General features: G+C 46.2%; 1 protein-coding gene across 14 annotated transcripts in view; it reads right to left on the bottom strand.

Annotated features, from left to right (window-relative positions):
* FAM168A (family with sequence similarity 168 member A) overlaps positions 1 to 22,377 on the bottom strand; it is a 150,025-nt gene that overhangs the window by 102,415 nt on the left and 25,233 nt on the right. For 11 of the 14 annotated variants that reach the window (XM_090134269.1, XM_090134264.1, XM_090134262.1 and 8 more), the window contains one exon: positions 4,297 to 4,419. The exons of 1 other annotated variant lie outside the window; for it this stretch is intronic. Coding sequence is in view for 7 of the 13 variants with exons in the window: in XM_090134268.1 (XP_089990394.1) it covers positions 4,297 to 4,419 (123 nt within the window). In the remaining 6 variants the exon portion in view is untranslated. Of the gene's footprint in view, positions 1 to 4,296; positions 4,420 to 7,384; positions 7,560 to 7,652; positions 7,918 to 21,706; positions 21,792 to 22,377 lie in introns of all 14 variants that reach the window. 2 more of the 14 variants (XM_031606094.2, XM_090134265.1) reach the window with 2 other exon arrangements.

Genomic DNA, 22,377 nt, shown 5'->3' with positions numbered 1-22,377 from the left:
CAGAAATCAGAGGTATGGAAATTAGATGAGAACTGGATAGTACAGGAACTCCTCTATACTAGCATATACTCACAAGTATCCTTTCTTTTCCTTTCAATAATTATGGTGGGGATGAGTTGACAGTTGGACTAGGTGACCTCAGTGATCTTCTCGAACCTTAATGACTCTATAATTGCACGATTCTACATCATTCCCAAGCTTTACCAACAGTCCATGTGCTGCACCAAGGCACAATAAATCCTCTGGGTTGTTCCTGGCAATGTGACAATGCTAAATAAGTTATCACATCCGCAGGTTAAAAAGAACATTTCTCTATTTAAAATGTAAGTGAAGTTCCGTCCAACTGCTTTACAGCTTCATTGCTTATAATTGCAGAGGGCTCATGCTCTCTTCAAGCCCAATCACTGTACTTCACACTAAACTCTAATTATACAATCTAGCATGAAAAAGGCAGAGATACAACTCTGTAACAAGCTTAGGCAAAACCGAAGGCCCACAAAGGGCTAAATCAAAAGCTGGCTCACATCAACTCTATTCTTTGTGCAGCCAACCAAGACTAATTAATGCTTTTAATGTCAGTTTACCCCTTTTGGCACTATAAATCAGAACACACAGCCTTTACGAGCTAACAAAAGAATCTGTGAAAGGTGTAGCTTTTTAACCAAACTCACACATTCAAATGCATTTAATCAGAAACAGGTATATTGAGCAGCATTGTACTCAGGGAGCAGATTCATCTACAGGCTGTACACAGGGAACATTCATTTATCAATACAAACAAGGCTGGCACGCCGGGAAGAGGTGGTGAATTATACATCTGAAGGAACGAAGGAAGGGCCATCACTTCCAGCATGGCTTTTGTTGGAGCAGAAATGTGGAACGAGTGCTGGGGAAGCACTGCAGGGAATGGGGAACTCATTGCCCATGCACTGCAACCTCCCAGGCAAAAGCCTTCGGGACCTGGGAGCACTTCTGCACTTCTCCAGCAAGATTGGCAAGCAGCACTCAAGCAGACCTCCTCCCATCACCTCACTGGCAAGGCCTCCAGGCATTTTCTCAGCACACTGCACTCGTTTGGATGGAGTTTGAGGAGTTTTCTGCCTTCGTCTCTTCAGGAAATGCACAGCTTCATTTGTGGTTTTGAAATCCATGACTCAAAAGCAAAGTATATATATAAAAATAGACGTAACCGCATCGCTTTGCTCTCTATGCATAAGCCATGATGCCTGCTCACTGCGGGTCTGCTGGATCCCAGTCCCTACCAACAGGTTCCAAAGGCTATGCATGACTACAAAAAGATGCCGGGGCCAATGAGCTTTTCACTGGCATCCATATGATGAGATACAGCTACAGTGCATTTCCTCGGCTCAAAGGAGGAAAAGAGACATAGGCTCATCTGTCATAAAGTCATAGAATTTTTAAGGTTGGAAAAGACCTGTAAAATCTCCAAGTCCAACCCCAACCAATACCCACCATGCCCACTGACCACGTCCCAAAAAAATGTTTTCAGGAAGTGAAAACTCACATGAAGCAAGGATGGACAAAGTAATTAAGGATCGGTAATGTAATCAAGGATTGAAAAATGTAATTGAGGATGGCCAAAGATGTCAAGGATGGTCAAAATAATCACAGGTCCCAAACCTTGTCCACTTCTGTATTTATGACTGGCATGGGAGAGGGAAGACAGAACCCCAAACTCAGCACCTTGCAGCACCCAGAGTTGTCCTGGGGTACACTTAAGAGAGTCTGGCATCCTGATCAGATGGGTGGCAACACTGTCCAAGACAGGATTTGGAACTGGATGGGCTTTAAGGTCCCTTCCAACCAAAGCCATTCTATGGTCTGTGATCTTAATCGTTCCTGAAGCTCCTAGTGCTACATGTTTTCTCACCACCTACACAAGTACCTGAAATGCAAACGTCCTCAAAGGAGGGCTCTGAAGCAGTGGGTAGTGCTCCTGTGCCCTGATTTATGTTCCATCTACCTGCACAGCACTACAGTGTAGACACAAACACGCTCCTACCTGCATTTTCCAAGCCATGAGATGAGCAGCGTGCTCTGAACTCAAGCATTTTCACAGACATAAACACATTAAAAAACCCACAACGTGTGCAGAAAACTACATTTTAAAACATGGACAATATTCTAACACAACCTATTCCCCTCCTCTACACATCATCCAGAGGAAAAGAGGGAACGTGACTCACCCTGGCCTGGGTACCACCATCATTAGACAGCACCGTGGACAGGGATCTCACTTCACTCTACCACTGGATCCTGGGACCTACAAAGATTGGTGCTATAGATGGCATCATCCAAATCATATGTGCTCTGAAAGGAAATTCCTGTCCCAGAGCAGAGCTTTGTGGAGTATTGTGGACCCCACAAAACTGGCACCTCATGACCTTAATGGTTTTTTCCAACCTTAAAGATTCTATAGAACACTCGCAAGACTCCAGATCAGAAATTCTCCGTGTGAAATCAGAAATTGTGAGGTGAAGGGAGAATCCATGAGGTCCAAACAGGCTTAGCACTAGGAATCATAGAACCACAGAATTATAGAATTGCTCGGTTGGAAAAGACCTTACAGGTCATCAAGTCTAACCTCAACCCAGCCATCCTACCCTAACTCTAACAACCCTCTGCTAAATCATGGCCCTGAGCACCACATCCAAAGGGTTTTTAAACACACACCAAATTCCATCCACACACCACACACTGCTCACAGACAGCCTAATGCTAAAATGCATTTCTAAATGTTTACCTCAAACCCAACCATGAACACAGATAAGAGAGGTTATTTTTAGACATACATGGGCTTTCCACATTATGATTAACTATTGCATTGGTGGCATTCCCCTGGATTTGGCAGGGAAAAGGGATGAGGGCTTACTTCCTGAGCAGGAAACAACCTGAGCAGACAAAGTTAAGAGGTCAGCACAACACCCACCAAGAGTTTAACTGAATTCTTCTGTCCTTTCATTTCCAAACACCCCAATCTCTCAGCAATTCAACTCCACCTCTGCCATCTTCCTCCTTCACTGTTCATCCACTGTGTGCCTTTCTCTTTGCTCCCAGCCCTTCTGCAGCCCTGCATTTCTGTTTCCTCTGCTCAGACACAGCAGCACAGCCCCATCTATGCCTCCCATTGCTGCTTCAGCCTCGAAATATGGGGGGCAGAAAAAGGGGACATATGGAGAGTCAAGGACCTCTTTTTCCCTTTATCCTTTTCTGGTTTGATATCCAAGAGAAAAGGACCCATTGTTGCTGCACGATCAGCAAAAGCAAAGTTTTTCTGAAACCTTTGGCACTGTCCCATCCTGTTTGGGACATGTGGAGGGAAGGAAGAAACATCAGCCTGCTTTCATCCATAAGCCAACAGCAGGTACTGAACCAGAGCAGGGCTTTTCCCAATGCTGGGCTGGAGCACTCAATGGGCTAAAATACTGGGAGAGCAAGGGAGACAGCATGCATCACTGTTCAATGCAAGTGCAATAATGCAACAGATCCCTGTGCAGAGAGCATCCATCAGCATTGCTGCTCTCTGCCTGCATCTGCTTTTGAGCAGCTCTGACTCGAGTGGGAGCAGAACGCTCAGTGGGCAGCCCAGCTGCTGACATTTAAGGTTTGTGTTACTAAGCAATCAGCAACACACATAAAAAGGGGGAATAAAAAAAAGTCTATTTTTGCCACAGTCCTGCGCAAAAGCAGCTGGGTTGGGTCAGGCTGACACTTCAGCTGTCCTGGTGTTTTCTCTGCAGTAAGAGCAGAGCATGAATAGCCAGGGGAAAATTCACCTACAGGGCAGACACACAGTGATGCTTTCCAAGCTGGATGTGGCTCTGGGCAGCCTGGTCTGCTGGTTGGCAACCCTCCACATAGCAGGGGGTTGAAACTAGATGATCACTGTGGTCCTTTTCAACCCAGGCCATTCTATCATTCTCTGATTCTATGATTTCTTTTACAGAAAGCAGCAATAGAAACTGACAGAAAACCATCTATGGGCAGATGACAGAGCTGCATATGAGGACCATCCCTTTGCCAACCCACTGATTTTGACCCAGCTGATGCCTTTTGCCTTCTTTTGGATACAAAACAATTGTGTTTGCTAAGATGATATAAAGACTAACAACCACTAAAAAGCCAACTCTTGCAGTTCTTTACAAGAGCAGCACACACCTACTGTGCGTTCTATCCCAGTCCTCATTACCTCACACTTATTAACTTTATAAATCAACACAGTATTTCCATTAAAATGTAACCATTCGAGTACACCATGCAAATGTGAGTCAGTACCTCTTGTGAACAAACTTCCTTGGAGAAGTGGAGATGAAGTGGAGAAGTGAAGATGGAGATGATCCAGATGGTGATCTGCCTTTGGCTGCGGGGCAGTGGGACTGGTCACAGCATTCCACAGCTCTAAAGGAACAACAGAAAGAGGATCATCAGTAAGTTTGCTCTGTTGGCAAACCCAATGCACAGAAAGCATGGCTTGTCCCAGCATGGAGATGTCATCTTTGCACTGCAGCAAGAGCAGCAAGGCATGCGTGCATGAAACGGACCCACTGCTGGGTGGGTGCATCTACTGCAGCTCCCTTAAAATAAATGTCCACTTGTTTAACTTCTAAAAACTCAAAGAACATGTTTTTTTTTTTCCATTGGGATTTCCACCAGATTATTCAGCATTTGCATCTTCTCTTCAACCAAGACTGAGAATCTTTCTGCAGGCATCAGCTACGCTCGGTGGCTTTGGGTTGGGTACTCACATGGTGCATCTTGCACTGAGGCTGTATGAGCTGAAACTCAATGCTTTCCTATATCCTGCTGGAGGACTGCATATATCTAGAAACAGCCAGCATCAGGAGCAGATAAACCAGAACCAGGGTCTTCTCAGCTTCCAAAAAGGAGAAAACACGGGAACTCAGCCAGTTCCTGGGCAAGGGTTTGGTTTTAGGCCAACCAAGCTTTACATGGCATTCCCACACCATCCTTTCCCAGCTGATAGGAAAACTGAGGGAAATGACAATGAAAGAGCCCACTGCACTGCTCAGGGACAGCTCATGGGCAACCCCCCATGCTGCCCCCAATACACAGAGGAGCAAAAAACCCAATGTTTGCAAACCAGGATCCATATTTCTTGTGGGTCAGTTTATTTCACCACCCTGGAACCAAATGGCTTGCAAGGAGAAAGATGGAACCAAGGGAAAAGAGGAGAGAGAGATTCACTTCTCTTGACATTCCTGGGATGCCCTGCTGGAGGACAACACCAGCGTGTCACTGGAGATGGCATCCTTAGAATAAAGCCAAAAAACAGTGCTAGAGCCTGAAATTTTGGGTAATCTTGATGCTGTGACAACCATGTGATCACTGTTCACAATGTGGGGATGTGGCACTGAGGAACATGGGCAGTGGGCACGGTGGGGTGGGAACCTTGGATGCCTTTTCCAGCCTTAATGATGCTACGTGCACACGGTTGCCCTCTCTCCCTCTGCCTTACAACACACTGTGTGCGTTGCTTGGAGATTCCTCACATTTTTGGGGTTTCTGGCTTTCTTTGCAGCTTCCCAGTTCAATGACATAACTACAGACCGTCTCCAGGAGAGAGAGGAAAAGCAAAGTGAGCTCCAGCAGAAAGGACGACTTGACAAATCTCATCACATCACGCTCAGCGCTGGCAAATGAGTCTCTCTTGGAGCACATTTTGTACTTGGAGTAGCCTCAGTGCTTCAGGAGGTACCAAATATAACACAGCCCCGTTTTAACTTCCTTCCAGGAATACACACAGCCATTTATCAAGAAGACGTGGGCTGCAGCTTCACTTCCAAAAGCTTCGGTAACATTTTGTCAAGTTAAATAAGTGATTCCTTTTGCAGCGAGAAAGAAACAAGAAAAGCAATCTGGGTGCCACAAACCTGGGTGCAACTCCTTCCCCATAGCTGCAGCCCCCCAGTCTTCCCCCAGCATCCTCGAGTGTGCCCACCTATGGGACCAACCCTCTTTCCACCCATTTTACACTCAATCTCGATGCCTTCGCCCTCATCGCTTCACCTTAGTAGCTAAATTTGTCAAGTTTTGCATTATTATTTTTTTTTTAATTTATTATTTTTACATCTTTCCACCTCTATGGCCACAGAAGCCCATAAATTCCTCCGTGCAACTCCTGGAGGAGTGCCACGTCTGCTGAATGCACCAGTGGTGCTTTCCTTCCATATATCCAGCTTGGTTTAGCAGGGCAGTGCTGCAGTGACCTGCAGGGCAGGGGATTATCAGCAACTTCATCTTTCCATTCTTTTCCAGCTGTAAACAAACAGACAGAAGTGCTGTGCCCACCTCCTGTTCACCCCATCACTGGGTCTTCCTTCAGCCACAACAGCATCAGCACCTCCCTTATGGTACTGCCCACCAGGCACTCGGTAAAATCACCCTTTGGGGTCATTTTTAAGGTTCTTTTCTGCTTTATTCTTGACCAGAAGTCAAAGCCATTAGGTTCCTTATAATTCTGTGCTGATGCTGCTAGGAGATGGAGGCTGTCCATTACCTATGGACACAAAGCATCACTGCCCTCTTCTCTCTTTCAAAAAACACTCAGAAATGGTCAGAATTCAAGATAGATCACTCAAATGAGTACCTAGCAAAAATCTACTTCTATCCGAATTCTGTATGGCATTTATTGGGCATTTAGACAAGGAAAACATTTTTTAAAGAGAAAATGGCACATGAGGAGCCCAGGGTGGACATAAAAACCAATCCTGGATTGCTGGAACTGAGGGGCTTTGCTTCGTTTTGGCTTTTCAAGTTTCTGGATGCTGCTACACCTCCTCCAGCCCACATAGATTTAGAATCATAAAGTCATTCAGGTTGGAAAAGACCCCCAAGATCTCCAAGCCCAACCCACCCCACCGTGCCCACAGCCCACAGTGTGGAACATCCCCAGGGATGGTGACCCCCCCACTCCCTGGGCAGCCCATGCCAGTGCCTTACAGTGCAGTTTCTTTGCTCGTCTACCAGATTTCTACAAGAGGAAAGGCACCTCAGTTTAAGGTCAGGGCTCCTGCACCTCCTGCTCACTGCTCTCAGCTTCCCACAGGCTTCTTCAGAGAGCCAAAGTTGCAGCAGCTTGCTGAATAAATTCATTAACTGAAGGAGAAAGCGTTTTGCTCAAGTTTCCCATTAACTTCTAATTTTACTAATTATTAGATTACATGCCCTAGCTTTTAAAGCAATTCACCTCTATCCAATTGAGCAAAGAAACCCAACAAAGGATTCCTGCAGCTTACTCCCTGAGTCCTCCCTTCCCTCCCGTTGTTTTTGGTGCCAAAAAGTTTAAACCCTTTAATATTTCCTTATAAGATTACTGGTGTTACTCAGTAAGAAAACTCTTTACCTGCTATCTTCATCAATTTGGAAGCAGGCAGAGTTTCCTTCATTTTATTTCTATCCTCCTCTGCTATGACCAATACTTAAGTTTGCTTCTTTTCACCGTTAGGGTGATCTCACAATTATTCTTCTGTCACACTTCCATCCATTTCTATCCTTTTCTATCCATTGCTTTTGTTCCTCTATAAAAAATCAAACTCCAGAGGTAGGAGCTGGGAACAGGGATTATGAAATCGATTAAGAATTAATTAGAACACATTGTGTACAAATCTCACCTTGGCAGACTGCATATTGTTAGGGCAAAACGCTGTGTTGGCACAGCTCGTTTAAAAACACACTCCATGACTTATCAAATGAAGATAAAAACCTTCACCGAGTTCCTGACATGCTGTAGAGTACAAACACAGCCTTCTCAGCTGAGGAAATGACTTGATTCAGTTGGATGGCACTGCGCAACTTTCCTCCTGAGCCAATTTTCTTCCTCAAAAACCTTCCCTACGGATGGAATAGTATGGCCATCCAACAGGACGCTCAGCAGGACTGTGATTTTGGAAGGAAGAGAAAAACATCATGAGCTTAAATCCCACTGGACAAAGTCTAGCAATGCTCGGATGGAGCCAGGCACTCAAGCACCCGTTGTATTTACGTCTTATTCCATTGGTCTACTCAACACCACGTTGGTTTTAGCCAAAAGGCCAAAGAACCATTCTACGATTCCACAGCCTTGTGTTTAAGCCTCTGGGCATCCTAACCTAGCAAAACCAAGAATGTTATTCAGCTCCAATGAGTAAAAAAAAATCAATTGACTGCGATTACTTAATGAGCATTCTTCTGCACAGTCCCCAGGTGCTCCTATCCCCATGCACTTTCAGCCTCAAAGCACCATCTTCTCCCAGTGCTGCACAGAATCATAGGCTCACCAAGGTTGGAAAAGACCTCCAGGATTGTCCAGTCCAACTGCCCACCCATCACCAATAGTTCTCACTAAACCACGTCCCTCAACTCAACGTCTGAACGTTCCCTGAACACCTCCAGGTCCATTTCCAGCACCAGCCCAATGTGCTGGGCTGCGTCCTTGTATCAAACGCAATTCTAATTCTAGACAGGAAAAAATATTCAAAGGCACAGAAGTAGATGATCAAAGTCATTCACCTCCTGTTTTCATCAAGGTTACACCACCACGGTATTGTGGAGTTGTTATTCTCTCTTGTGCAACCTGTACTTTCTAAGACACCTAGAGGTTATTAACCCACAGACAACTTTGCAGTCAAAAGCAAGTTAATTATCTAAGTACAACGTTAACTGAAGCCGTTCACTACACCACTGGCAATCCTGAACCTTCAAAGGCTTGGAATCATTGGAAAAGATTTCTAGGATCCTCAACTCAATCCCAACCCATCCCACCATGCCCACTGCCCACATTGCTCAATGCCACATCCCCACAAATCTGGGACACCCCCAGGGGTGGTGACCCCCCCACAGCCCCTGGGCAGCCCATGCCAGTGCCTGACTGCACTTCCAGAGAATAAACTTTCCCTAGCATTGAATCCGAACCTCCCCTGGAAGAACTTAAGGCCATTACTCCCCTCCTAACAGAAAACACGGGAAAATTTCTATTCTAAAATTAAATGCAGCAATCACCTTAAAAACTAAAATTAAACTTTACAACTACAGCAGCCTCAGTTTGACCTTTCTCCGTCCTGACAAAAAAATCCAAGAATAACATTCTATTACGAGCCTTCATAGCACTAAAAAAAGAGGGATTAACGAGAACATGACAGACAATCTACTCAGACATGAGGACAAGCATCGACAGAGCTCCATTCCCATATAACCTTTGCTCACATAGTGAATAATTGAAGGGCTACAGCTCAAAGACTGGGAGCAAGGAGACAGCGGAGAGAGTTGACCAGGGACATTTGTCATAGAGCCTCATGCATGTAGATGCTAAATCAGATCATCCAGACCACAGTTCAGTTCTTTTCAGGACACATCCAAAAATAAAACCTTGAAAAACCAGAAGTATTGGCTATATATATATATATACATAATATATAGATATATCAAATTAGATCCACCTGGATGAATCGGAAGCCCGAAACATCTGTGGGATCACTGAGCAGGAAAAAAAGGCATGGAAAAAAGTAATTTTGGAAGGCAGACCTCACAGCAGGAAGCCCCAGTGGCCGCGCTGGCTCACAGCTCTTCCTCTGCTTCCTCCCTTGAAAACTGCCCCGTGCCTCAGTACCAGCACAGCCCTCCTGCAGCCACCAGCAAAGCAGACTGGAGAACTCACCTGGGTTAAAAATAATCCTTTTCTGCTGTTCTCTGGGCTGGCTGAGCAGAAGGCCGCTCAGTCCCACCAATGTGGTGACGGGAGGACGAGTAGAAGTCGAGCCAACGTCGGTGTTGACGGCCATGTCAGTGCTGATGACCATCAACGTGGTCAGTGGGCATGGAGGGATGAGTTGGGGTTGGGCTTGGGGATCTGAGAGGTCCTTTCCAACCTCAGTGATTCTCCGAGTCTACAATCCTAAGTCATTCAGCCTTGCAAAGAATGATGGAGTATCTCAAGTTGGAAGGGATCCACAAGGATCATCAAGTCCAACTCCTGGCACCACAAAGCTCCACAAAGTCTTTCTAAGAAGGCACACTTTTACTAAACAGGCACTATGTCACAAATTTACTACAAGAAGGTATCCACAAAACTTAACTATTAGGTTTGGGTCCCAGAGCCTGTCTTCCATTGACACTCCTTTAATTTACCCACTGGATGAAGTCCCCCAGGGAACTGTTGGGGAAAACCAGGTGTTTCCAGCAACAAAAGACATGTTTTTCAAAATAGTTTATTCATTTGTTGCATGGAATAATAATTTTAGGGACAGCGAGATAAAACAAAGAGCAAGACATGCATGTCTACATAGCCTGGATGGTTTTATCCATCCTTGTCCAGTTGAGCCATGTTTGTGGACAAACGCCAAAACAGAATTACACAGAATGATCCTTGGGGTCCCTTCCAACCTAAGCCCTTCTGTGATCCTATGATTCTATGATTGCAAGTAGTCCTTCATCCCTTCTTGATGTTTTGCTAATACCACTACAGAAGGCAGACGTGTGATCTTTTCTCCACTATCCTCATGACAATAAAATCAATTTGCAGGTTGTCGCATTGACACAGACAGTCATTTCCATTTGAAAAATCAGCCAAGGTACATGGCTTGATCACTGTTTTGTCTGTATAATCTGTGTCTCGTGGTACTTAGGGACGTGGTTTAGTGGACAACATTGGTGGTAGGCGGATGGTTTTGCCAGTGACTTTTCTGTGCCAAGAGCCTGCGCTCCATCCAGCCGTACCAAGTCTTGGGAGAAGGAATTCTGGTCAAAAAAGTGACTCAGAAAAGCAGTGTTCAACTTATCCACAAAATTTCCCTAAGCAATCAATCAACAGCTTATCAGACCTTTTGTCTTCCACCACACCCAGAGCACACACATGTTGACTGATACCAGAGCAGCATCCCTGCACTCAGCTACACTTAATCAAGTCATTTATTGAGCCAGACACACAGATTAGATAATTTTAAGGTGGGTAACTCCTTATCCATTGAGGTGTTTCCAATGTTCATCACAGCTGTGTGAGGACTGATTGCTTTTCAGTAACAAACTCATTTCTAAATAAGTTGAAAAGCAATTACAAGCCAGTTAAGTCAACATTTCTGTCACTAGGATCTACTGAGCACTTACTAAGCAGTGCAAGTCTCTCCTTCCTTCCTTGAGAAGTCATCACCCATTGCTGTCACTAATTTTTCGCCACTTGATTCCCTTTGACAAGCAGAGCAACATCAGTAAAAAAGCTAATTAGAAGTTAAAATGACATCCATCAGTTCCTCTACTGAATAACCACAGCAAAACCTACACCCCACGCTTTCCATCTGCTCCTCCATGCCTTTTCTTTCTGCCTTGCAGATTCCAACTTTGAAGACTACTGTTCTTCATAGAATCACAGGATGATAGAATGGCCTGGGTTGCAAAGGAGCACAATGCTCATCCAGTTCCAACCCCCTGCTGTGTGCAGGTCACCAACCAGCAGCCCAGGCTGCCCAGAGCCACATCCAGCCTGGCCTTGAATGCCTGCAGGGCATCTTCTTGCACACAAAAGATGACTTTTCCTTAACCAGCTCACAGAAGTGCATCTTTCACCCATTCTCCTTTACGCAATGGTGTTTCCACTCTCACATTCTCTTCTCGTCACATTACCTTCTATTCAAAATGCAACTTCCCAGGAAATGGCCACGTTTCTGTGTCAAGTGCATACCAAAATCAAGCAACAAGGCCAAGCTCATTTTTTTCCTCTCCACTGATGAGGGTGAGAAACATCCCAAAGCAATAGCATAAGATAGCCACTGCCAAAGCATCTTCTGCTCACACACCCATAACGTTCTCTGTCTCTGAGAAGCCACAGGATATCTTCCAACAGCCCCAAAAATGTGCCAGCAGAACACATTCTAAGCCAAGCCCATCACCGAGCCCTTGGATGCCTCATTAAGATACCTGCATCACCTCATCCTCATGGGATCTGACCACAGAAATATATGAAGTTATTTTCTTTGTATATTTCTGCAAGAGAGAATGGTAGGAAGTGTCCCTCTTGCAGAGATAAGAAATAAACAATATTATTTAGACTCCAATCTAACCCCCACGTGGTATGTAAGAGTTCAGCCCCCACTGAACCACTGAACCCCACTGAACTCTCGAATTCCTCTGCACATCTGGGTGATGGAGACGTACCCAGGCCAAGGAGAAAAATGCATTTCAGCTTTGATAGTCGTTGTATGTTTTGGAGAACCTCCAAATATACCATAGCCTCCAAACATACCAGAACCCTCCAACCTCTGCTCCCCAAATCCCTTTTTTACACCACATCACGGCCATTTCAGGGTGAGAAGCACAGCCATTTCATGCTCCCAGAAACCACACCATAACTCCATCTCATTTCGTGCACTGCAACAGTGAAAGTTTTGCCCTTGGTTTGGCAGTTTTTTTTATACCGTGTAATAGCAATTAATTCCCCTTGGCATCATTTATACGAATCATTGATTTAATACAGATAGCTAGGAAAAAAAAAAAAAGCCCTATTAAGTCATCTCAATGACCCCACCATTGCTCCTGCATTGTTCCCAGCAGCACATTTTCCATGCTTGTTTTAAATGTGCTTGCCACAGCATAAGCACGATTGTCTGCAAAGCAGAGACATGTTTCACTAACATATGCTCCAAGTCAACACGGTGGTGGAAATCTCCAATTTATGACTAAATATTGCGCTGCACTCTTATTCCTCCAAATAGACTTTGGTGTCTCTCGAGGGAATGAAAAAGGGCTGCTTGTATTTCAGTGTGTTGCAAAAATCTGTAAGGAATTCTTTTCTCCTGATCTCTGAGTTGAACCCAAGGTGGGAACGTCCAGCAGGCTTGGATTTGGCAGCTGATGCACATCCAGAGGACCAGGATGCCCTGTAGGAGGATGCTGACCACTTCTGGAAGCACAAAGAATAAAGACGTGCAGAGTATTTTTGGAGTGTTGGGAGGGATTGGGTTTGTTTTACTGTTTTGGTTTGGGGTGTTTTTGATCTTTACAAGAAAGGATGGATGAGACGTTCTTCTGGAACTCCCACAGGCTCATTATGGGAAAAGCAAAGCTGGAAAAGCCATGCGCTCACTCCTTGCTTCAAGGCAAAACTGGAGCTATTCCTGGCAGAAGCAATTCCGAAACCTGTTGTTAGAAACCCATCTAATGGGGATTCCCATGTTTCCTCAGGCAACACGTTCAGGGTTTGTGGCTGATTCCCCTCCACCCCAACGTGTTACCTCTGTCAAACTTGTATCTGTTACCTCTTATCATCCCACACCTCTGAGAAACGTGCACCATCCTGCCCATAACCTCCTTGCAGGTACAACAGTCATGAGGTTCCCCTGTACCTTCTCCAGCTCATCCCAAGAGGCTCCTGCTGGTCTCACCCCAGCATCTCGCTGCCCTCCATGTGCCAAGGAGCCTCCTGCATGGGACGACCAGATACTAGGAAGAAATTCCATCCTGTGAGGGTGGTGAGACACTGGCACAGGTTGCCCAGCCAGGCTGTGGATGCCCCCTCCCTGGAAGCACTGAAGGCCAGGCTGGATGGGGCTGTGAGCAACCTGGGCTATGGGAGGTGTCCCTGCCTACAGCAGGGGGTTGGGAGTGGGTGAGCTTCAAGGTCCCTTCCAACCCAAACCATTCTACCATTCTATGATCCTTTCTCACATGAAGGATGCTGCGTTTGTCTTTCTTTAGGTGGGTTTCCATCAGCCCCGTTTCCCAGTTTACCTCGTTCCCTTGGGCACAAAAAACACTGCTCTTCCATCAATTTAGCAGATTCCATCCATTAATTTGCTAAAGGTGCATCCTACCCCATTTACTATACTGCTGAGACCGTACACAACCAAACTTCTGGTTATATCAAACCACTGCGCTCTGCAACCAGTTTTCCACAAACCTCATAGCCCATCTCAATACAGAATCATAGATTTACAGAATCACCAAGGTTGGAAAAGACCTACAAGATCATCCAGTCCAACTATCCACCTATCACCAATAGTTCTCACTAAACCATGTCCCTCAACACAACGTCTAAATGTTCCTTCAACACCTCCAGGGTTGGTAATAGAAGATTATATTGGAGTCCACAGGGAAAGCCCTGCTTAATGCAAGTAAATGACCTCCACTGCACTTCCAATGTCTGCAGAGCTGGTTTTCCCCCAAGCAGCAGGAGCATATCCCAAGTGCTATGGCAAGAAGTTGGACATCATGAAAAATTTCTTCCCACAAAGAGTGGTGATGCAGTGGCACAGCTGTCTATGGAGATGCGGGGGTCACCACCCTGGAGGGGTTCCAGTATGGTGGAGATGTGGCACATGGGGACATGGCCACGGGGCACAGAATCACAGAATGGTCTGGGTTGAAAAGGACCACGATGCTCATCCAATTTCAACCCCCCTGCTATCTGCAGGTCGCCAACCAGCAGACCAGGCTGCCCAGAGCCACATCCAGCCTGGCCTTGGATGCATCCAGGGATGCATGGTGGGGTGGGTTGGGGTTGGACTTGGGGATCTTGGAAGGCTTTTCCAACCTTAATGATTCTGTGATTCTAAGTTGCAAACACTTCTGCAGAAACACAAATTGAATATTACCCATGCCTTATTTAAAGGCAGCACTGCTGGCAGAGCATTGCTGTTTTGCTGCTTTGAGAGCCGCAGTCCAAGGGGAGAGAAAGATTTGTCAAAGTAGTGATAAAACAAAGCTAAGCAAAATGATTTCATGGCCCACTTTAAGAGCCTCCTATGTGTGATTCCTTGACCTACTAAAAGCCTTCTGCAATAAAGAGCCGACCATACAAACGCACACGGCCCTCCCATGGAAGCCATTACCTTCTAAATCAACAGTGAAAAGGAAAAACCAGCATTCCAGGAAGAAAAAATAGAAGTGCCGTGAACTCGTAAGAATTAAAAGTCTGTAATTGCATGGGATATCTGCCATTAGATGCCCCGAGTAGACAATATCCCTTCAATCCAGAGGGAAAAGCTGTTTGGCTTCTGCACTACGTTCCAACCTCCGCTATCCCAGCACTGTATCATCCTCTACAGGTTGGCTTTGGGTGGCACTTGGGCATAGTGGGGATGGTTGGGGTTGGCCCTGGTGGCCTTAGAGGTCTTTTCCAACCTTCGTGATTCTATGACTCCTGAGCAAAAAGCACAACACTGAAAGCAAAGCCAGCTGTACGCTCTGCTGCTGGGCAACGCGTCCAATGCACGGAGATTTCCAACAAACAGCAGTGCTCCTCAGCACAGGTGAATGTGAACAGTGGATGAGGACAGCTTGGAGAGAGATGTAAAGGAAAGCATTGGAAAACTACTGACAGTGGGAGAACAGAATGCACGCATTTCCCCCTAAGAGCAGGAAATGGCCACCCCAAGAGTATATCCCAAAGTCTCAAAGCCATAAAAACGCATCTCCACTGTTCCATGAACAAGAAGTGAAGCAGAGCCTTTTCCAGACGTCAAGCATGCTCCACTTCTGACAAGGAGGCTTGGTGTTAATTCTAAGGTATTTCTCAGAATGAATAACAATGTCTGAAAAGCGTAGTCCTGCTGGACTGGGTGCTGGTGTATAAATACACACATGTGCAATTCCATTTCTACGTAACATTGCTGGAACCATCTTCAGGCAATGCTTCCAAGAGTGGCCCAAGGGCCAAGAAAAACATGAGAGCGAACCCTGGGTGCCTCATCAAAAACTCTTCCCACGACAAACACTTCTGAGGCACAAAAGGGTATAAAAAATGTGAAGTGTTTTACCAACTGCATGGGGAAGGCAAAGCCCTGAAATGTTGAGTCTCCCGGATCCAAGACCTACAAGAGGTGAGGAATGAAGAGAGAAAAATGCCCACTTTCTCAGCTGGTACGAATACCATCGACTGGTATGTAAACAAAAAGGACATTTAGTAGAAGCAGCTGCAGTTCTGAATGCATCCATTGAGAAATGCAAAGCTGGAGAGATCTGTGAGGACAAAGCCTGCCAGATACACTCGGTGGCTGTTCTGATGGCTGTCCATCACCAGATGGCCATTGACTCCAGTTGGTCGAGTCTCTGGTTCCTTCTTGATGCAAGGTTGCAAAAGGAAAAGACAAGGTAAATTTAATGGGCTCACGAGAAGCATTTAGGATAGCATAGGTCACATAAGAAAGAGAGCTGGACTCCACATCTGTTTTAGCTGGGATGAAAGGACTTGCACTTCATCCTCTTTTCTCTTTGGGATGTCAGGAGGACAGCAGAGCTCAATTGGAAATCATGGAATCATGAAGGCTGGAAAAGCCCTCCCAGACTCCAAGATCTCCAAGCCCAACCCACCCCACCAAGCCCACTGCCCACAGCCCTCAGTGCCACATCCCCATGGTTCTGAACACCACAGAGATGGTGACCCCCCCACACTCCCTGGCTAGCTGTGCCACTGCTTCACCACTCTTTGGAGAAGAAATTTTCCCCAATATCCAACCTCAACCTCCCCCTGGTGCAACACGAGGCCATCACCTCTTGTCCCATCACAAGAACCAGAAGGTCTCAGTCCATTACAGCCACCAGCCTGCTCACACAGCCTGAGACCCTAAGACCAAGCAATGCTTCACCTCCTTGGACATAAATCATTGCCCTCACAGCCACATCACATCCAAGAATTAACTCCAAAAAGTGTCTGTGCCAAAAACTGCTTCCGAACAATGAACACAAATGATCCCCCAAACCCTCTCCGCTCACCTACAATAAGGAAAAACACAGAGAAAAACTTGTATGAGTAATAGGAGAGATGTTTAGTGCTACAGATAATGCATCAAAACGCATCCTGCAACCTTCTACGCAGCCCCAAAATGAGTAATTACGTGCCAAGAGATATCATCTACTCCACAAATCAAGTCCCCGAAACTACAGACTAAAAATGGTTTTTCAAAAAGTCAATTTATTAGAGATTACTGTGCAGACAGACAGATGAGTGCTCTCGTGTACTTGCTGCATTAACAACCTCTCAAAAAGCCACAGGAAAAGGAAAATCAATACTGTATTTTTTTTTTCCCCTCGCATCAATTTATCCACCGCTGAAAAAAGGTAATTTCTGTGTGTGTTATGGGCACCATACCCAACGTTTCCAGCAGCCTGGGAAGATAAAATCAGATGTTGCTGGGTTTAGCTGAGTAAACCCAAGGAGGCTGTGGATGCCCCATCCCTGCAGGCATCCAAGGCCAGGCTGGATGTGGCTCTGGGCAGCCTGGTCTGCTGGTTGGTGACCTGCACACAGCAGGGGGTTGGAACTGGATGAGCATTGTGCTCCTTTGCAACCCAGGCCATTCTGTGATTCTATGAAATCCTGCCCGGCTGAGCTCAGATTTTGCTTTAGATAAAAACTGAATTCAAATCAGTGTAGTCTCAGGCACTTGGCACAAGGCAGAGCCTTCTGTTGCTGGTCCCACGCTGCAGCCCATTAGCAATGAACTGCCCACTAAGTGCTGCGTTGATTCTGGGTTTCCCACGTTTCCCAACTCAGGCTCCATGCACACCAAAAGGACTGGGTTACAACTGGAGAGGAACAAAAAAAGTTCTTTAAGCTCTATACTATGAGAGTGGTGAGGTGCTGGAACAGCTGCCCAGGGAGGCTGTGGATGCCCCGTCCATCCCTGGAGGTGTTCAAGGCCAGGTTGGATGGGGCCCTGGGCAGCCTGGGCTGCTCTAAAATGTGGAGGTTGGTGGCCCTGCCTGTGGTGGGGTTTGGAGCTTCATCATCCTTGAGGTCCCTTCCAACCCAAACCTTTCAGAACGGCACTTCCACACGGACCAGAACAAATCCCATAACTGCATTCCCTGCAGAGCTCGCTGATCTTGCTTCCTTCCATTTCTTTTTCTGGGTCAGCAGTTTCCTCCTCTGTGCTGAGGGCCCCCAGCAAGCTGTTAGAGGGCATCTTCAGCAATTCTATGCTGTTGCAGCTGCTTATGAAAGCCTTAAGAATCTCTTAAAATGTGACTATACATCTGTTAAGTCACCAGAGAAGGGCAAGCCCCCTCCCCCCAGCCTGTACCAGTGCATCACTGCTCTTTCTAAGAAGAAAATTTACCTAATATCCAACCTGACCCTCCCTTGGTGCAACTTAAGGCTGTTACCTCTCATCCTATCAAAGAGATAAGGTACAAAGCACCAAGGACCTGGGTGGCAAACCACGTGGACTCAAGCAGGAGATCCATGTTGGACCATCCCACCTCTTCCTCTCTGCTCTCCATGGTTTCCCCATGTCAGCAGCACTGTCTCATCCTCCTGGTGACTCTTGCTTACCTTGAACCCAATGGCCAGTGCAGGGAATGGAGTTAATCTTAAGCAGCAATGGTTCCATAAATGGTCCTGCAGGAACAGAGCTGGGCTCTGTATAGTGGCTGTTTCCCCCAAGTGGCCTCCTTGGGACAGGGGCACTACTGAGACCTGATCCCCATCATTTCTATTCCTTACCCCTACAGTCACATCACCAACTCCAACCACATCAACAGCAACACAGCCAGCTCCCAATCCACAGCCCTGGCTTTGCCCCTCTCTCCTTCATAGAACAACAGAACAGCTTTTGTTGGAAGGGACCTTAAAGATCACCCAGCTCCAACCCTATGGTCGATGGTACAGAGACATGGCAACTGCAGGCAGAGATCTTTGCTGAACCCAAAAGGCTGCCCTCAAGTGTACTGCCCATTTACATAGCATTAGCCATTAAACATCAACACTTGCAGCAAAAATTGTTTTGTCACACTGACTTTTTAGGTTGGATATCAGGAAAATGCCCTGAACCCCATTGGGTGGTGGGCACAGCCCCGAGCTGCCAGAACTCAGGGAGAATTGGGGCACTGCTCTGCCATAGGGCTGGGTTTGGGGTGCTGTGTAGGGCTGGGGGTGATGATCCCCATGGGTCCCTTCCAATATGGGACAACCTACAGTTCTATGATTTGGTCACAGTTGGCCAACACACTCAAAATTAGCGTGGAGCTGGCAGCTGTGGGGCTGGAACTGGACAATTTGTAATGTCCCTCCCAGCCCAAGCTATTCTGTGATGTCACTGCTTCATTTCTTTACAAACCTGGGCTAAAAACGGAACCAACCATCACCAGCAACATCTATCTTTAGATTCCGAATTCTAAACAATTCCTTCCTTTGTGCTTCTTCCCTTTCCCCCCTGCAACTCTCTTTGGCAGAAGTATTAAAGCAGCTGCCACTGAGAGCAGGAATGGAGCTGAAAATTGGGAAGAAAGGCAGAGCTCACAGCACAGGAGCTGCACCAGCTGGGTGCCTTCCAGGTCACTGCAGCCCTCCAGCCTCCCAGAGGACAGCCCTGCTGCTCTCCCGTGTGTGCAGAAAGCACAAGCTCTATGCAGGTAAATCACTGCACGCTATTCGGTTTTTAGAAGGGTTTGCCAATCAGATTAATTTGTTCAAGCCAAAGGAAAAATAAGATAATACAGATTTTTTTCATGGGGAAAGCATTCCGCTGGAGATTTTGCTTGTCTTCCTGTGCCAAACTGGCTGGAAAAGTGTATAATTAGAGCGTTTCTGCAAACAAAATTAATTGATTGCAAGTCTGTACAGGGTAAGCCTTACACCCATGTATTTCATGGGGAATGGACAGAAGATGTCCCAGTCTTATTCCACAATTCAACCACGATCCCAAAAAGGGAATGCTATTACACAGAAGGTCACAATGTACCATTTTTAGCCACATCCATGGAATCATTAAGGTTGGGAAAGACCTCCAAGACCCCCAAGTCCAGCCCCAGGTCACCCCGCCGTGCCTCTCAGTGCCACATCCCCATGGCTCTGGAACACCTCGCTCCATTAAGACCTCCATCTAATTTCCATCTATCCCCTGCTCCTTTCACAAACACTTGTTTGGTGTATCCTAATTTCCAGTGGTTTTCCCTGTCACATTCAATACATCTCCTGTTCATAAATTATAGACTTGCCTGATTTCCCTGACGTTACACAAGAGTCAACAGCAATACAGGAAAACACAGCAGAGACCCAAATTCAGCATGTTCAAGGGATGCTGGCTGGGTAAGATCCAAACAGAGGCCCCCAGTGCCCCCCTAGAGCAGGATGACAGAATCACAGGATGATAGAATGGCCTGGATTGCAAAGGAGCACAATGCTCATCCAGTTCCAACCCCCTGCTGTGTGCAGGGTTGCCAACCAGCAGACCAGGCTGCCCAGAAAATGGATGGACCCCTTCCTTTCCCCTTGCTCTCCCTCCAAAACTCAACCTTCACCCACTCCTGGTTGAGATGCTGAATGGATCCACAAGAGCCACACGAGTTCCCCAGAACTGATGGCACACAACCACATCTCACAGCACCAAACTCAATGTGACCACACCATACCATAGGGATTCCCTGTTTCCCAGCTCCATGAGCCACATTCCATTCACTGAACACTCAGAATGCAGGTATTGTTGATAAGAAGAGATTGTCATTTCCTCAGTACCTGCACCCCAAGGGATCATCAAAGAATTAACCAGTTCTGTACTCAGACCACTCTCACCACAGATCAACCTACGGTCTGATTTTTGGGTGGTCTTCTCTTTGGATTCACCCAATGACCCTCATGGATCCCTTCCAACTCGAGATATTCTATGATGTTATGACTGAACTTCTGCTATTAGAATTCTTTCCAAACTCGGATTCGTTTTAGTTCTGGACACATCATGAAGCACACAGAGCTGTAATTTAGAGCAATAGATGTCAAAACCATTCCACTTCATGCACGCAAGCCTGGGAGAAGCTTCTTGGCTGCACAGCAATTAAAACATTGATGTTGATTCAAACATGCCTGTGACTGAAGGCTTCAGAGTTCCCTTGCTTATAGGCTGCTACCCAATTATTCATGTTCTTTTAGCGTTGCTAAGAGGCTTGGTTTGTATTGTCAGCTTCTTGGGTTTTGTCATTGTGTTAAAGGATTCGTATATACAGCACTGGGAGTTCTCTTATGGGGAAAAAAGCAGCAATCTTTAAGAGGATTTCAAATTATTTTAATCTGAAGAGCCCCATAAACATTTCCCATTATACAGGAAGAACAATCTGTTGTTGTTCATACATTAATCCTGGCAAGCACTTGAAGGGCATCAACGCAAAGGGGTGAAATTGTTACAGATAGCCTAAGGGTTACTGCAATACTTGAACGAGGAGAATAGCAGGGTGGGAATGCAAACATGGGCCAAAGGGGAGGAAACAGCATCATGATAAGATCACCAGGCCCCAAAAATGAACAGAAAGCTATTGGAGACCATGGCAGAAATTAAAGATGAGCCTTGCAAGAAGTGTCACAAACGTTTGCTAACCCAGACAGAGAGCCATCCATCCTCTTCCACTCAGTAATAATCAGCGGCAAATTATCTTTCCTCTATCTGAAGATGAAACATTTCACTGCAGAGAACAGCCCAGTGCTGGCAAGATGGGAGATGGGCAGGGTAATCTAATAGGCCTTTTCCATCTAACTTTTATGATTCTTATGAAAAATGACCTGAATAAGTGAAGTTATTTGCCCTTGTCCTCTTTGTTCGTATTGAATTTAGTCAGAAGGGAAATCCTGCCAAGGACAGCAGGTTTTACTCAATTTACTGCCCTTTGTGATTGCTCTGTAAAATATTAGATTAGATGATAGAAAAGGTTAGGTTGTTTTTGTTGGGTTTTTTTTTGTTATTAGTATTTGTAATAGATTAAAAGAAGAGAATACCTCAAACCCAGTTTCTTAAAAGCCTGGGACTGTGCTGGAAGCCTCCCCTGCAGCCTGCCCCGAAATGCAGCACCGGCTCCAACATCTGGGCAGACAGAATGTGGGTCACACTCAGTACAGACCATGAACCATAAATAACAGGCTGGGAATTGGGGTAAAACCCAGGTGCAGCCCATCACCAGCACTGCCCATCACTTCTTTTGGCTTCCAAGCTGTTTTGCTAAGGCTGCAAAGGCAGCCCGTAACGACGCGGGATCACTCAGAGCAGGGGAATGCATTCCCTGCACACCACACTGCATGTATAAGCAATGAGATTCCAGGGAGAGGTTTTGATGTTTCTCCCCCACCATTCAATCCCAGCCCCAAACAAGAGGCTGAGAAGCAGCAGCTGCGTGCTGTTGTAATGAGCGGTGTCAAAAATGCCGAGCAAATGAGGAACACATGTTTGCAAAGCAGCCCCTGCTCCTGGGCTGACCTCTGGGGCTGGATGGCTTCCCCCCTCCTAACAAAAGCAGTGTAAAAAGAAAAACATCCCAATGACCATTATGTACCCATGTGGGTAAGATGCTGCATCCCTTCTGGCAGACAGTGTGTAATCATAGTCAGGACACGGCCCCACTGCAGTGAGCACAGCTCAGCCCCTGAATGTTCCCCATGCTCTGAAAAAGCTG

Source organism: Phasianus colchicus, chromosome 1 (genome assembly GCF_987193195.1).
Source record: "Phasianus colchicus chromosome 1, bPhaCol1.hap1.1, whole genome shotgun sequence".
Taxonomy (NCBI): domain Eukaryota; kingdom Metazoa; phylum Chordata; class Aves; order Galliformes; family Phasianidae; genus Phasianus; species Phasianus colchicus.
Note: the sequence above shows the minus strand (reverse complement) of the source record. Positions and strands in the feature narration are given on the sequence as shown.